General features: G+C 34.8%; 3 protein-coding genes across 6 annotated transcripts in view; 2 read left to right on the top strand and 1 right to left on the bottom strand.

Moving 5' to 3' along the window:
* LOC108687755 overlaps positions 1-2561 on the top strand; it is a 45930-nt gene extending 43369 nt beyond the window's left edge. The window contains exons 4-5 of the mRNA XM_018193699.1: positions 1581-1891; positions 2426-2561. Coding sequence (XP_018049188.1) covers positions 1581-1891; positions 2426-2561 — 447 coding nt within the window. The remainder of the gene's footprint in view (positions 1-1580; positions 1892-2425) is intronic.
* LOC108687756 (cytochrome b5-like) overlaps positions 1-8884 on the bottom strand; it is a 12977-nt gene extending 4093 nt beyond the window's left edge. The window contains exons 1-2 of one of the 4 annotated variants that reach the window (XM_018193701.1): positions 8375-8421; positions 7252-7635 (exon numbers count right to left, since the gene is read on the bottom strand). In XM_018193701.1, the coding sequence (XP_018049190.1) occupies positions 7252-7635; positions 8375-8412 (422 nt within the window). In that variant the 5' untranslated portion in view covers positions 8413-8421. Of the gene's footprint in view, positions 1-7090; positions 7636-8374; positions 8422-8470 lie in introns of those variants that run through there. The other 3 variants (XM_018193704.1, XM_018193702.1, XM_018193700.1) reach the window with 3 other exon arrangements.
* Positions 8885-15464: 6580 nt separating this feature from the next.
* The window catches only part of LOC108687777 (junctophilin-1-like), a 34193-nt gene continuing 33839 nt past the window's right edge, over positions 15465-15818 (top strand). Inside the window, exon 1 of the mRNA XM_018193726.1 lies at positions 15465-15658. The gene's annotated coding sequence lies outside the window, so the exon portion shown is untranslated. The remainder of the gene's footprint in view (positions 15659-15818) is intronic.

The following is a 15818-nucleotide window of genomic DNA, read 5'->3' as shown; positions in this document are numbered from 1 at the left end:
TATATATATATATATATAAAGTCGATATTATTTTTAGTCTTTTGGAGAGAAGATAATTTTTAATGTAGCATAATATTAAACTATAAAAATGTTTAATAAAATATATGTCAAAATTACAAAAGTCATTTCTGCGTAAAATTTAATATTAATAGCATAATATTAGCATTAAATACAAGAGCATTATGCTACAATTACATTAAACAAGAGTCGACACCTTTTGCGGGAAACACAAAAGGAGAGGATGTATGCTTGCAAGCTCTCGCAAGCTCTCGCTTTTACGATATAATGTGCAAGGCAAGTCGACTGATGAGAAACGAGAAAAGTTTTTTCACTGCGTTTTATACCATGGATGCAAACTGTGGTCGGTTTAAGAAGAATATTAAAAAACAGTTTGCGGTTTTATTATAATTTTCAGCGTGATATAAAATGTGGAACTGATTTACGCGGTTAATTTTGTTACTCGAGCTTCCATTGATGAATTTATGTGAATTACAAAAGTTTACTTTTTATTAAAATTAATAACATTAATTATGCTGTTTAAAAACACGATTATTCTTGTGATTATCAAAGAGCTATTATTATATCAAAATTATTATATAAAAATTGAAGAATCAGATGACAGATTCAAAGTTCATTATTTTTCTTGAATTAAAATAGATCGCCTTGAATTAAAATAGACAGTTTTATTTCGCGAAATAACAAATTGTTGTTTCGCATCTGAAACACAATACAAAATATCAGGTATCGAAACCACTATGCAAATATAATAATAAGTAACTATAACCTGAGAATCAGAGTTGCGGAGAGTAACGTGATCCTAATGTGGTTTCGCGAGCAGTAGATTTCTGAAGTTATTGTTAATTAATTTTTTTAATTATTCAAGGACTATTCTCATGACGATCGTTGTTAAATAAAACGAAATGCAGGAGGATGAAAATGTTATGCCTCATTAGTATATCTCAATTTTGTTTATTGCTTTTGATTACAGTAATTGATCATTAATGACGATGTGCTTTTAAACATAAAACAACTTATTAGAAACAAAGAGACAGGCATGAAAAACAGTATTTTCTATTTGTAAAATAAAAATTCTGTATATCGGACCTTGTCCTAATTACTTATCTTAAAAGCAGGTTTTTATATGAAACCATCGCAAATATCCTCTCACATAAAGCAAATACTCTCGCGCATTAAAAAATTTTTTTAATTTTTTGTAACACATGCATTTTTCGTGTAACACATTTCTCGCTTGAAACTGTATATTATTGCGTACTATGGTTCAAAATGTAAGATTTTAAAAGAATTATTATAAAGAGCACTAGCAAAAATTGTAAAAATAAAATTTGTTGTATGCAAAATATCAAGTAAATAATTTAACAAAAAATAATCTAACAAAAAAAATAATCCCAATTCATTAAAATATTATTTATTTCAACTGTTAATGTCTAGAATAGCAAGCTTTTAAATTCAGACGCTAGTGCCTTTTCCATTTTTTTGCATGTATATGTGCAACTTCTGCATATTTTGTTTTATATCTTTTCTTTATTAACTATGAGGAACTACATTTTCGTTTTCTGTAGAACGGTCTGCCACCGACGTACGAGGAGTATCTTTATCACAAGAACGCGATGACATCACGCTCACATACTCCTCCGCCACCGTGGTCCGACTCGACGACGACGTCTAATCAAGCTTCGAGTATCTCACGACGTGAGCTCTTGGCCAGCCAACCTGAGCTTCGCGAGTATTTGACGCAGCTGGCGCTAAGCGATCGTGGTTTACAGTATCAACATCAACAGCAACGACAACAATCTAGAGACGATGGCTACTCACAATCAGTCCCGAGGGTACAGGTCAGAGTGCAGAGACGTGCGCGGGCAATGCCTCTCAGGTGAGTAGTCGAGAGGCTGTAAGAGCCGACCTCGGCTGTCACGTCTCGTATCTCGGAGCCGGTATCGCTCGCGGAATAATTCACATAGTTTCCGGGATGGGCATATGCGACTACGACACCGTCGGGAGTTAGCTTGGCTAAGGAGGTACTTAGCTACCTCGAGACATTTTGAGGCGCTGAGAACCAGTAGCAGGTTTAAAGTGGTTTAGAAAAATGGCACAGACAGCAATTATGTAAATGCTGAGCTGCCGAGATTCCTTCTTTTTTTTGCATTTTTTTCTCTGCTATAATCGCGAGCAAATTAAGAGGAAAATGACAAGAATAATTTCAAGAGTTTTCTGAAACATGTTACACACTTTCCTCGAATAAAAATGTTCGAGAGTGTAAGCATTAATTTAATCAAAATTATAATATATAATTCGAAGAATAGAATAATTTTTTCAATCTGTTTATTCTATCTATTTTTTTATTTCAAATAATTTTAGTTACTACTAGAAACATTTCCCAATTAGAAAAATTTTAATATGCTTGCAGATCACAGAGCGAAAGTCGAGCGCAACAACAACGAATTGCGGCAATGTATACGGATGCTGCATTTTGCATGGAAACCACGGTATTACAGTCGGCATTCGATTCTGGACCAGGATTTGCTCTCTGCAGCCTGATGTAAAAGAATGAACAACTTCACTTTAACAGGAAATTGCAGGAAGATTGATACTGTCATCAATTCACAGTTGAGTTAATTCGCGAATGTTTTCCTTGGTAGCTGAACTGTGTCAAAGAAAGCGTTTGCGAAATTACTTGATCCTGGATTGATGACGTATTATAATCTATTCATGTATGCAACGAGATATAATGTTGTTGCAATGTCGCGTCTCGGTGCTTTTATGAATTTAATGAATAAAACCTCATAATTAGTTTCGATTTCTGATAGTAAAGTATCAATTGTATATGTGAATATGTAAGTATCAAATGATATTTCTAAACGGTATCTGCTTGAAAGTATCTATTCTCTATTAATTATTTCTCGAATGCAATTAGTATTACAATTTTACGTACTTCTGTACACCGGTGTCTTTAGAAGAAGGATTTTACCCATTGCCTAATTTCCTTTTTGATTGTGTCCACACAATAGAATCAACTAAAATATAGTGGAAACACATACTTATATTCACATCAAACACATTTTAAATACACACACATATATTTTACATTTATACATATATGCCATTTTGTGGGCATGGTCTTCTTCTAAAGATATTACTGTATGCTAAGTATCTAGATATGTTCACCATTTATAATCAATTATTACTGATCAAACTATCTGTTTTTATTTAATTTTGATAGACAACTAAGCAAAGAAATATATATATATGTTCGTAAAAAAACATAGATATTTAAAATAACTTTTAAAATAAAATAATAAGAATTTACTATGGAATTAAGCTATTTCATTTTCTATTATATGAATTATAAGAAAAGTGTGATAAGTTAGCTAAATTTTAGTTTTAATGAAAATTATTTCAAATGAAAAAATATGTATTTTTTAAAACAAATTCTTTTTTTCATAAAAAACTCGTTAAATGATAAATTTTTATTCTTAACTTGATATCCAATTTCCATGCTCCGGATGATGATAGTATTTGAGGCCGAATAAATTTAAATTAAAAAAATAAATTTTTATTTTTAAATTTTCCAATTTTTCTTTTGAAAAAAATACAGTAAGCAACGAAGCTGTTACACGCATGAAACACGCATGAAAAAGCAAGCTTTATATTCGTAGTACAGGAAATCGAAATTTTCAACAATATGTCATAGAGCTAGTTCCGCTATTTTAGTGTGTCTATAAAGGAAAAAGGGAAACTTGATGACCTAAACCGATCAGAGACAATTGAGATACAATAGATCGGATATATGATTTTGCAGTCCGCTTCGTTTGGTCACACAAAGAATAACGACGAATAATGAACGCGTTCTCATTTTTCCGGATCAGCGAAGAGAAATTTCTAGCTTTTCGGACAAACGATAGAATTTTCTGCAGATACAAATAACGGTCAAATAAACAATATCATATATTGAAGCCACACAGGTTTAATTTTTCAAACTCTGTGGAATTTTTCTGTTGGACGACGATTCTAGTCTGTATGTTTTTCAAAAGAAAAAAAAAACCCGAAGAAACTCTCTTTCGCGCTGAATATTATTTTAAAGAATGGAAATTAAATATTGAGTCGTATGTTGACTTAATACACTCTTATTTTTTAGAATTATAATTTATATTAAATCTAATTTATTCAGTTTATTTCACATTATAAAATAGAAAGCGTTGCGGAATGAAATCCTAAAAGCGAAAATTAATAACAGAATTTTATTTTTATTGAATTGAGGACAAACTTTGCTCCAAACAAAATTTAATAATTATGATATTCAATGTTATAAAATGAAAAGTTAGAAATTTAATTTAAATGTCGAATTTAATTTTTTCTACACAAATATTGTTTCTTCGCGATAAATAATTACTGTTTCGAACATTTTTATTAGAATCTCTGATATGTCGAAATGATTTTAGCTATATTTTTTATGTTTTGTGATTTATAATTATAACGATATTAATCGTAAAAAAAAAACTTGTTAGCGAAGCTATTTTTATTTTGTGCATATTATGCATGTGTTATTCATTTTCAAATTGTCATTTAGAATTTAGCAGAGACAATTTATAAATGAGCGAATGCTATGGACATTCGCTATTTGACACAGTCCTAACAACATACAAAACAGAAAGTAGTATGTAAAGTTGGTGTTGATCAACGTAGCGTAGCGTGATGATGCGTGCATCAAAGTGCGCAAGTATCACATTAGTATCACTGGCGTAATAAAATAGAAAAAGTATATAGTTTTAGTCATATGTGAAATTTATGCACTTATTGAGTTCAAATTAAATGTATTATGAGAGAATCTTACGTATTATGAACAACCTATCTTAATGTTAAAAATCGAACGGAGAACAAAATTAGTTATTCAATTATATAGTATAAAGTTAGAGAGAGGGATGTGCATAGACTATTGCATATTTCGTATCGCAACTCACCGCATGTAACATAAAATCTATTTAATATACAGGAAGATTCTCGTTATATCGAAATTTTTCCATCGGTTTTGTAACGTTTTTCTATCAGCGAGATGTTAAGACATGCAAAACTAAGGAGTGACGGCTCGCCATGGGAGAGAATGATACTAATCATATTAATAAGACTTATCTCTTTTCTCTTTTCTTTATTTTATCTTAAACGCATGCATGTGCACACATAAATATGTATACACATATACGCATATACATACAAAACATATTATATATTTTATATGTACATTTTGTGGTTAAGTGTAAATATCGTAAAGAGTATTGTTATGTGTGTAATTTTAGATAAATACTAAATAATAGAGTTAACGTATAAACTGAGTACATTGCTAATTTAATAAACGAACGGTATTGCCTTCCGACTAACGGAAATGAAGAGTTTATTATATCGGTCTATCGACAACATATTATATTACGAATGAGCTATATCGCTATATTACCTCATACTGTATGTTATGTATATTATAAATGTGTGTTAGAGAATTAAGAAATATATAAAATGTATCCAGTGTAAAGTATTCTTTTATTCTCTGAGCATTGATTATTATTTCATCGATCCTCTATTTCATTTATTTTATCGAATGAAGATATAAAAAGCTTTTTTGAGAAATATAGCTTCGAAATAATTCTTTCGAAATACACGACAGAGAGAGAGAGAGAGAGAGAGAGAGAGAGAGAGAGAGAGAGAGAATTTTAAATATTTATTATCTTCAGTAATAATAAAGTAACTTTTCATGAAAAATGTAACATTTGTCTAGATACCAAAAAATCTTTCAAATATCTTGTCTGGTATATACAGTGGAACTTCCATAATCTCTACTATGCGGAGCCGTGATAAATTAGTGAAGTTTTCTTCATTCTTATTACATTAGGGGCGAAGGCATTAAAAAAAAATAACATATATTACATATAGAGTGAGAACGTTTTGTACACAGACGCCAACGCAACATAATTTTATTTTAACATTGAAAATTTTTATTACACAACATCATGTACATATATGGAGGAGGCATAAAAAAATTTACAGAGAGTACTGAAGTTAGGGAAATTCTATTGTATATATATATGTAATCAGTCATGTTACGAAATTAAAATCGTCTCATTAATTTGCGATAATACTTTGAAGTTGTAAAATCTTATTGCAAGTAATTATTCACGAAGATTAATTGCGAAAATGTAACTAATTATGTTCGTGGTCTACTTTAACTGAATAAAAATTATCGTTGCGTATTCTTATTCTTATTCTTTTAATTAGTACATTTCGTAATTCAAGAATAAAACTACATGCAAACTATTTTTTAGCCGATTTTATATTTTTTATTTTTTAGTGATAAACGGATAACACATCGCTTAAGATTAGCTATATATTTTCATTATATGATCCAATGATTTTATCGTTTTTATATTTTAAGAAGTACTTTAGCACACGCACGTGAAACAAGAGAAAGAAATTTGAAATTATTTGATCACTATGTAGATGTAATAAATAAAAATAGAGAAATAGTAAACCTAATTTATCGTCAAGTTGTAATACATTGTTAATGTATAACGTAGCTTGCATCATTGTAGTAATGATTGTATCGAATTTAAATACTGACAAAAAAATCGTTATGATTTGTTACAAACAAATAAAAATCGATATGTAACCATTTCCTCTTTTCTGTTTAAAATTCTAGATATAATAATTTATGTATTACATAGGTTCAATCTAAGTTTGATTATTTAAAAATATCTCTTGCTATTGATAATACGATAAAATCAGTTTTAGAAAGCTAAAAAGTGAAATTGTGAATTATTATGTAAAAATAGGCGGCACATTACAATAAGTTATTTAATTGATTTTTTTTCAATCACAACACTGCTGATGAAATATAATAAAATATAGAGTATTAATCAATTAAAATAAAATCAAATGAGAAGACTTGGAAAAAAAAAGACTAATTCGGGAAAAAGAAAATGTTTATAGAAGCAACGGCAATATTTCAAATATAACTAACTTCCGTAGAATCTATATAGAAGCTATATAGAAATCATACTTTTCAAAAAAGTTAAATAAAAGTGTTTGATATGTCAATCTATTTTTCATATAAAATTTGATCTTTTCCCGAGTGCGTCACAATGATGATGATAACCTTCGATGATCTGAACAGATTAGAATCCCGAGATCTTTAGGCCGTTGGGAGTGCGGAAAAGTCTCTCTTTCGACGGAAGCTCACCAATTTTGTACCTTTCTAAAGTTGCGTTAGCGATGGCAGAGTGACCAGTTGAAATGAACGCTAAGGTGGCATCTCGTCCTGCATGTTCTAGGAGAATATCCTGGCCGCCTGGGTGACTGTTCAAAAATTCCGTGCAATCGTATACGTAATCGTAGATCACGAGCCAGCAGTTGTCAGGAGTGTCGTGCCAGGCAACCTCGGCCAAATTAATTATCCGGAATTCATCGCGCGACTTTTCCTTCAGTCTGCATTTTCGCTCTCCGATAGTATCGTTTCTCTCTGTGACACTATCACGCTCGACTTGCAAGAAGTTCTCCTTTGATGGTTTCACGTCTCTTAATTTGAAAGAGCGGAGAGTCAGATCCATTCTATTACGGCTCCTGGAAGCGCTCGTTCTGCAATACAAATAGATTTTACTTAAATAAATAAATTATTTAAACAGAATTTAATTGTGATATATTGTAAATATTATTTACAGTATTTACAATATTCATACATGTTTTTTAACTTTACAAGTGTGTGAATGTGCACGCACGAATATATTTTTATTATAATACATTTATACAAGTTGTCTGTGTGTAGTGAATTATATATCTAAATTTACAATAAACATTTTTTTAATTGACTGAGAATTAAATAAATAGAAAAAAATTAATAAAAATTTATTAAAAATAAATATTTCGTTCAAACATCAGATATAATATTACATTGTAAATAAAATAACAAGATAATGTTTAAGTAAAACATTAATTTTTTATTTCGTATTTTTCTTTGTTTTTTTTCTCTAAAACTCTATGCATCTGTTTCTGTTCATATTTATATACATTCAAAAATAAATGATTATTGATTGAGTTTCAATCGGCAGAGGGCGACGGCGTTATGCTAAAGCAATATTTGCAGTAGTGAAAAATTGTGAACAACTGCACCGTTGAGAGTACATCATTTTGCAAAATGTCAGCTGAAAAATATGAGCGCGGAAACACTGGGAATATCGATTGTATTGATTGTGGAAATAAACGGGTAATCTACGTACAAGTCGCACACAAATCGCGCGACAGTTTACAGCAATCATTTAAACAATCTCAGTAACGATATATTCGGAAAATAGATTTGTCACATGTTAAATCTACCTACAACAATGAACGTTTCTGCTGATGTCTGTCAAGGGACATCGCATGTAATACTGAGACAGAAATCAATTCCTCCGAGAAAGGAGAGTAATTCTATTACCGGTTGAAACCTAATGCGTGCACACTCCAAGATATTTTCTTGATAACGTACTCCTGTGGTAATCGAACGTGTTGCTTAGATATTGATTGTAATCTGCATATAAATCAGCCAAGCTCGAAAAGTTCCTTCTTCTTCTTAGTTGAAGAATTGACTATTATTGGTAAGCCTGCCACGGAATATTGGAGTCGTGAATCTTCCGGACTCGTAAAATGTTCTCTCTGTTCTGATTCTCTTTTCGGCTAAATATATAATTTCCAACAGGAGTTTAAAACGATGTGACAACACTATTTATAATTGCTCGTACTATTCGTAAGTATTCTCAGAGAGAAAGAGAGAGAGAGAGAGAGAGAGAGAGAGAGGCGTCAGCACAATGCGATATCGCGGCACTCTTACAAAACTCCGCATCACGTGAAAGTGTCGATTCATGATTTTATTTGCTTTATTTTTATTCCCCACAATGGTGATAAGTACTAATTTATTTAACACGCGTTATACTTTCAACAAATCATTGCAGAAGTGATTAAAAGCCGTATCCTTTCTTGGAGATAATATTGAAATATTAATAATAGGAGGAGTTGTATCAGCCAGTATCTTCCGATGTTTATTTGTAAATGTAAATACACGATTACAATCATCATGATGTCATGCGCTGCGTTTATCAGTTATATTGATGTTTGTATTGACCTTAACCGACCTTCGTCTAAGAGAAACTCGTCGATTTATCAAAAATTAATTATATATACATAATATCGGAAATATATATATATATTCATATATTCTTGTATATTCTATATTATATACTTTTTTATATGTTTCATAATATATTTATAATATATTTAATATAATGTACATAATATAATGTACATTAATATAATTTATAATTTACATTTATAATGCTACATTTATAATGCTAGAATTTTCTAATCAAGCATAATATTTAAAGAAAAAAGAAAACATTATCCACGTATATCTATATACGCAAAATGTTTATCATTAAAACAATAAAACATTTAAATTGAACAAAAATATTTATATAATATCTTTTATACTTATTACGTACGTGCGCGATTTACATATACGCGATACACAGTGTATTTTTCTTTTTTTGCGTAATCATTATATATATTTTTTACACATTCTATATTACATTTTAATAATTATTTGATTAAGTTTCTTACTTATGTAAAAGAATAGATATCAATAATGTGAGAAATTGTTTAAAGTCAAATGTAAATGTATAATTTATATTTTCATCTTCGTTGATCTGAAACTTTTATCTTTTTTCTAGAGATAACAAATTTTACAACATCGTTTAAATTAAGAAAGAAATATAGTTAAATATTAAACTGAAGTTATCTTTCTATTCTTTTCTTCAAAAGTTTTGACATTTAATAATTTTTTTACTCCGTTTCTTTTTATTTACCTAAAAAAAAAAAATATTTAATTTTTAAAATTGATTAAATTGTTATCAGTAATTTTGTAAATAAAATTATTATTATGTAGTTTTTAAATATAAATAATTATGGAATAAATATATAAATTTGTGTGAATAATGTGTAAAAAATGATAAGATATTCTTGAATAAAATTCTTATTTTTTATTTTCCATATTACAGTAATTTTAAGGATATCTAATATCTATTTTTTAAATATTAGAAACCAATATCTTACATATATACGTGGATCGTTTGATAAGTTTGGTAAATTTCCATGAAATGGCGCTACAATTCATTTGATGACGCGACATCTCGAAAGATCCACTCTTCGAACCCCTTCAGGCCAAATTTCAGCCAGAAAGGACGCATAGTTCACATTTGGTAGTCATTTGAAGACTGTCTCAAAGTCTGTAAAATACTCATTGACGGCGACAATGACTGCTTCATTTGACGAGAATTTCTTCCCACCGAGCCAAGTTTTTAAGTTTGGGAACAGAAAGAAGTCACACGGGGCCAAATCAGGAGAATAGGGTGGATGAGGAATCAACTCATAGTCCGTAATTCGTAGTTTTGTCATTGCAATGGTCGACTTGTGGGACGGCGCGTTGTCTTGATGGAAGAGCACTTTTTTGCGCGCCAATCTCACTTCAAATGACTACCAAACGTGAACTATGCGTCCTTTCTGGCTGAAATTTGGCCTGAAGGGGTTCGAAGAGTGGATCTTTCAAGATGTCGCGTTATCAAATGGGTTGTAGCGCCATTTCATGGAAAATTACCAAACTTATTAAACGACCCACGTAGAGACTTGTTTAGAGACTTTTGATAAAACTTGAAGTCGATTCACTGAAGCAATTTAAAGTTGTAAAGATTTTTAATTTACAATGAATTTATTTAATACCTATTTTCAAAATATAAAAAATATAACAAAAATTTTACAAATTGTTCTATTATTACGTATAAGTATCTACATAAAATTTCAACACTAATTCTCTTATTGTTAATTTAAAAATTATTTAATTTTTTTCTCTTGATTTTTATATGTAAAATCATAATTTGATAATAAAATAATATTTTAGCTGATTATGTGATACTTTTAGTGATGACTGATTCATAAATAAAAGGAGATACATGAAGATTGTGCTTTGACCAGCTGCTGATATAATGAAAAATTCAACGAAATGTATTGCCATCAAGTTAAAAGCAAGTTATCAATAAATGACAGTTGATCAAAACATTTCTAAAAATTTGATGAAAAAAATGATTTTTTTACCCAAATTCGATAAAAGAAATTTTTATCATATCATTTTATATGTTACAAAATAATTTAAAATAAAGTTAGCATACGTTTCTTTTTAAATAAAATTTGTTAAATATCTCGTAGTATAAATATATAGTATAAATATAAAGTAACAATTATTATGTCAAATTTAATCATAGATTTTGAATGATATAAAGCGAAAAATATATGATAATCAGCATACTTAGAAAAATATTACTCATACATATTTTTTATACATATTTTTCATTATATTTATTTATTATAGAATAGATACAAAAAATCAATGCAATCACAAGAGAACAGATTATCGGTTGACTGTAACGGAAAACTAGTCGATCGCGCTCGTCCGACCGCCGCACCAGGGCGTAGCGATGCGGTCCGTACACAAGTTTCACCGTCGGCACGACGACGCCAGGCGTCGCGACGCTACCGTCATCGCGACGACGTGACCAACAACAGCGGCGGCGGCGACGGCGATGAAGGCGACGGAGGTGGCGATGCGACCAACGACGGCGGCGGCGCACTGCGAGACTGATAGTCGTAATCATGCCACCCTGACCTCACGCACATTCCCGTAAGCACGGTACGTGCGTCGACGTCGCAGGGGAAGATTTTTTACGTATTCGCGACGAGAAGGAGGTGGACAACAATAAAAACGAAAATAATATCGGTGACGAAGGCGACAGGAAGGACGGCATTTCCAACGAGTAGGAGCACGAGTGCAAAGCGGGGAAAGGTCGAAGTCGCAACGGGAGAACCGGCCGGTCGCAGACTTATCGTACCATTTTGGTACTGTCTCTGGTACCATCGTTTAGCCCGTCTTCCCCGGTGGACGACGTCGACGGGAATGGGCGCGTGAGAGCGGGACAGAAACGCGCACGCGGAGGATCGCTGTGGGATCGACCCGTGTTCGCGCACGTGTCAATAAAAATTTCATTCTCGAGAAAGGGAGAGAACGCTGCGTACACGCGGTGGTAGAGAAGGTTTCCGTGATTCGGAATGATGCCGACGTGTTGTTACAAGTAGAGGTGTCGTTAATCAAAGAAACGTCAACTACATAACGTGAACGTGCGCGAACATACCGGTACGATCGAACCGCGAGCTCGTTCGATGATCAAGAAAGCGCTTCGCGGGTCTTATCACTTTCGTCAATATCCGCGATGCAAGTCACGGTGACGAAAGGATAACATACATGTGCGTGGAAGCCGTTGTCCTCGTGACACATATTAGAAATAGGGACGCATTTGCGTGCGCCGCTACGATGCCGCGTGAAGATATTCGCCCGACGCCGAAGAACCGGCGCACGCGACGATAAAGCGCCTATCTCCTATCTCTCTCGGTATATCTTCTCGACGACCGATAGGTGCTGAAATATATGAAGATCCCAGGGGTATACGTGCATCCGGTGAAGGTTCTAAAAAAAAGAGAGACGAGGGTGCGAGGTGACGCCGCCGGCGCTGTACGTCGCACGTGTTACTCGGACCGAACCGGATCGATTGCCCGGAAGTGTGCTCGAACCTAAGGCTTGTGCAGTCATATGCGTCTTATTCACCGCGTGCAAATTTTCGCGAAAGCGATCTTCGCGAACGAGCGATCGTCGCCAATCGCGATATCTGCGCGAATCAACTCTGTCCGTGTAAACCAACTGTTCCATCTTCGCATTACAATTCGCTTTTCCGTGGGAGTGTTGGTGATGAAAGTGAATTTATTGCATATATCGTGGATGTATGTGGTATCATCTATGAGGACGAGTTGATTATTACTAAATTGGTGAGCAAGTGTTCGATGGTATTTGAAGAAATGTATTCCGAAGGAAGGCATTGGTGCTTCGTTGAGAGAGGTTTGATTTGAATTTTTTGTGAATTCGAATATATCATTGTTGCCTGTTATTGTTGTCATCGTTGTCATTGGCATCATCCTAAGAGGTAGTTATCAGTATATAATTTTTAGAAAGAGCTCGTTGCTAGTTTATTATTTTTTTTTTTCCATCAACTGGTTCCTTCTATATTTCTCTTCATGAAATTTCTTGGGAAATTGTGTCTAGGTGAGGAAGAATATATACGTGCGAAAGGAGGAAAACGTTAAACTTTTAATTGGGGATCCGATTTCTCGCTTGCTCGACGGGAAGTTAATCAAATCTGGAACACGTTCCCATTTCAAGCTGGTCTGCTCTATTTCGATGCGGAAATTTCGTCTCTTATATCACTATGTATATTTGCGAGACAAAGATTCGCCGGAGAGGCACGATTTTTTAAACAACGTGTAGGTGAAATTAGAGAAAGAGTTATGTCAAGATTTATTAAATCAAGAAAAAATCCTTTTCCATTGTTCTATAACGCAATTAAATAATATTAGCGTTGTCGTGATAGAAAATAATTTAGATTTTCTCGATTTTTCTGATATTTTTTGTAATTTATTATTATAGTATATACTTTTGGAACTTAAAGTGAAATAAATATATGTTTGATATTTGGCAAAAGCATGAAAGTTCTAGTGCAGTCTAGTTACAGGAATAAAAAACAGATCTTTAGAGAAAGATGTGTAACTGTTTCGGCATGTTACATATTTTGTTGTAACGATGACGATTTTGTTGTTACATATTTTGTTATAATGCTCGTGTTTTTGTGTTCTCTTTATCTATCGGCGATTCGACCATGTCGCCATGTGCTGATACCGCAATAAACAGGTTGTGCCATTTGCCTCGAGATTCAAGACTTCACTGACACAGTTTTCGTTGCTTTTTCGATATAAGATTCGCGCAAAGGATATAACGATATCCAGATCATAACAGTGTCCTTTCCTCGAAATTACTCGTCATAATCCTCTCTTTTAGAAGGGTAAAAGCTTTCAGAGAAGCTGAGAGAGAGAGAGAGAGAGAGAGAGAGAGAGAGAGAGAGAGAGAGAGGGAGAAAAAGGGAGAGAGGAGAGGATTCTTTCTTTTCTCATCGCGCAACCAACAAGCGCAGCTCGGCCGTCACTTTTCGTTACCGTCATTATTAATAGCGGACACATCGATTAATTGATTTATGTTATAAAAAAGAATGGCACGCGTCGATAAATAATGACACGTCCCCCGCCTCCTCCCGGCCGTTCGTTTGCCGTCAATAGACCGTAGCGAATCCCGCTGTAACGTCAGATTTATACGGATCATCGACTCTGACTCGCCTGGCTTTTCATCGTGTGTACTCTCCTCTCCGCTCCCCCTCCCCCCTCCTTTCGAGACCATGAAGTCTACCTAGTTCTTATCTCACGTTCTCGCGGGGGAGTAACTGACCGATATCGCGCCGCTACATGCGCTCCATTAAAAATGTAGTCCTACAAGAGGCCTCAGTGAGTCTATAGACACACATTCGCACGGTCGCGTGCGCCGTCGTACCCCCCTTTTTTCTCTTTTTCCCCGGCCGATCGAACACACCACCAACGCGTTCCGTCCCTAAATTACACTACAGGGACATGGACCCGGTTTTTTCACCACGCTCGCGTTGATGGAATCACCGTTACCTCGTTAATTCTATCAATCCTGACAAACACACTCGCTCGCACGATTTATTTTTCACACGTTTATGTTTCATGGAAAAGAGATTCTTCCGAAATTCCGATACTCCGACAAATCGTGTCTTCTCTCGCTCGCCTAAAGGAAGCACATCTTCCGAATGGAACAGATGATTTATGAAAGTGTCATTCTTCCCTCGCGCGTCGAACGGTGTATCAGTGGTAACCCGAAGACCGAATACCGGCCGGCGATAGTCGTAGCAGCATCTCGGGCTACTTTCACCGTGACCTGCGTTCCGCGAATCCTTGCGATGATTTTCCGTGGCGGTGCGAGAACTCCAACTATTTATAAATGATCCGAACCCGGTCGCGTTGGCGAACGATTCGAGTCGACGGAGCTGCCGCCTCGTGCAGCCACAGCCGCAGTCGTCTCGTGTGGGGAACAATTCGCTACCCCATGATAAAAATAGAAGCTCCTAGTCAGCTAGCCGAACTCGAGGCTAGAGAGTAGAGCTTGAGGCGCGCACGGCACCGCTCTAGCCACGCTAGAGCGAACGGACGGACAGACATACGTACGTACGTACGGACCGGCGCACCGGCGCAACCGAGCCTGTGTCCGTACGGATGCTGATGATGATGCTGATGTCGGTGCCGTTGCCGTTGGTGCCGATGTTGCGCATCGGACTAGAATCACATTGTCCGCCGCCCGCGCCGTGAAGAAAGCGCGCCCGCGTGCGCGCGCGTGCGAGATCCACGCGTGTGTGGTGTCCACGTGCGTGTACCTGTCTGTATATATGTGGATGCCTATGTGCATGTGTGTATGCGTGTGCATATACATGTGTACTGAGAGTTCGGCTCCGCTCTGCACATTTTCCTCTTCGTCTTACTTCCACCTCGTAATCCGTCTCGAGATAGACTCAGTGTCCGCCGAGGCTTCATCGTGGGTCCAGTCCCGTGGATCTTAGTCATCGACCGTTCCACCGTAGGTAGATCTCCTCGCGGGTGACTCATCAGAGAGAATCCGATCGGGTCTTCGTTACCCGAAGAAAGCGTCAGATTGGAAGAGAGCGAGCTTTTTTGCGAAGAAGTTGTTGAGAAACGGAAAGCTCGAGGGAGAGAAGAAGTGAACGGGACGAAGATAG

This window comes from Atta colombica, unplaced genomic scaffold (assembly GCF_001594045.1).
Source record: "Atta colombica isolate Treedump-2 unplaced genomic scaffold, Acol1.0 scaffold216, whole genome shotgun sequence".
Lineage (NCBI taxonomy): Eukaryota > Metazoa > Arthropoda > Insecta > Hymenoptera > Formicidae > Atta > Atta colombica.
The sequence above is the reverse complement of the archived record's forward strand: the minus strand, read 5'-3'. Positions and strand labels throughout refer to the sequence as shown.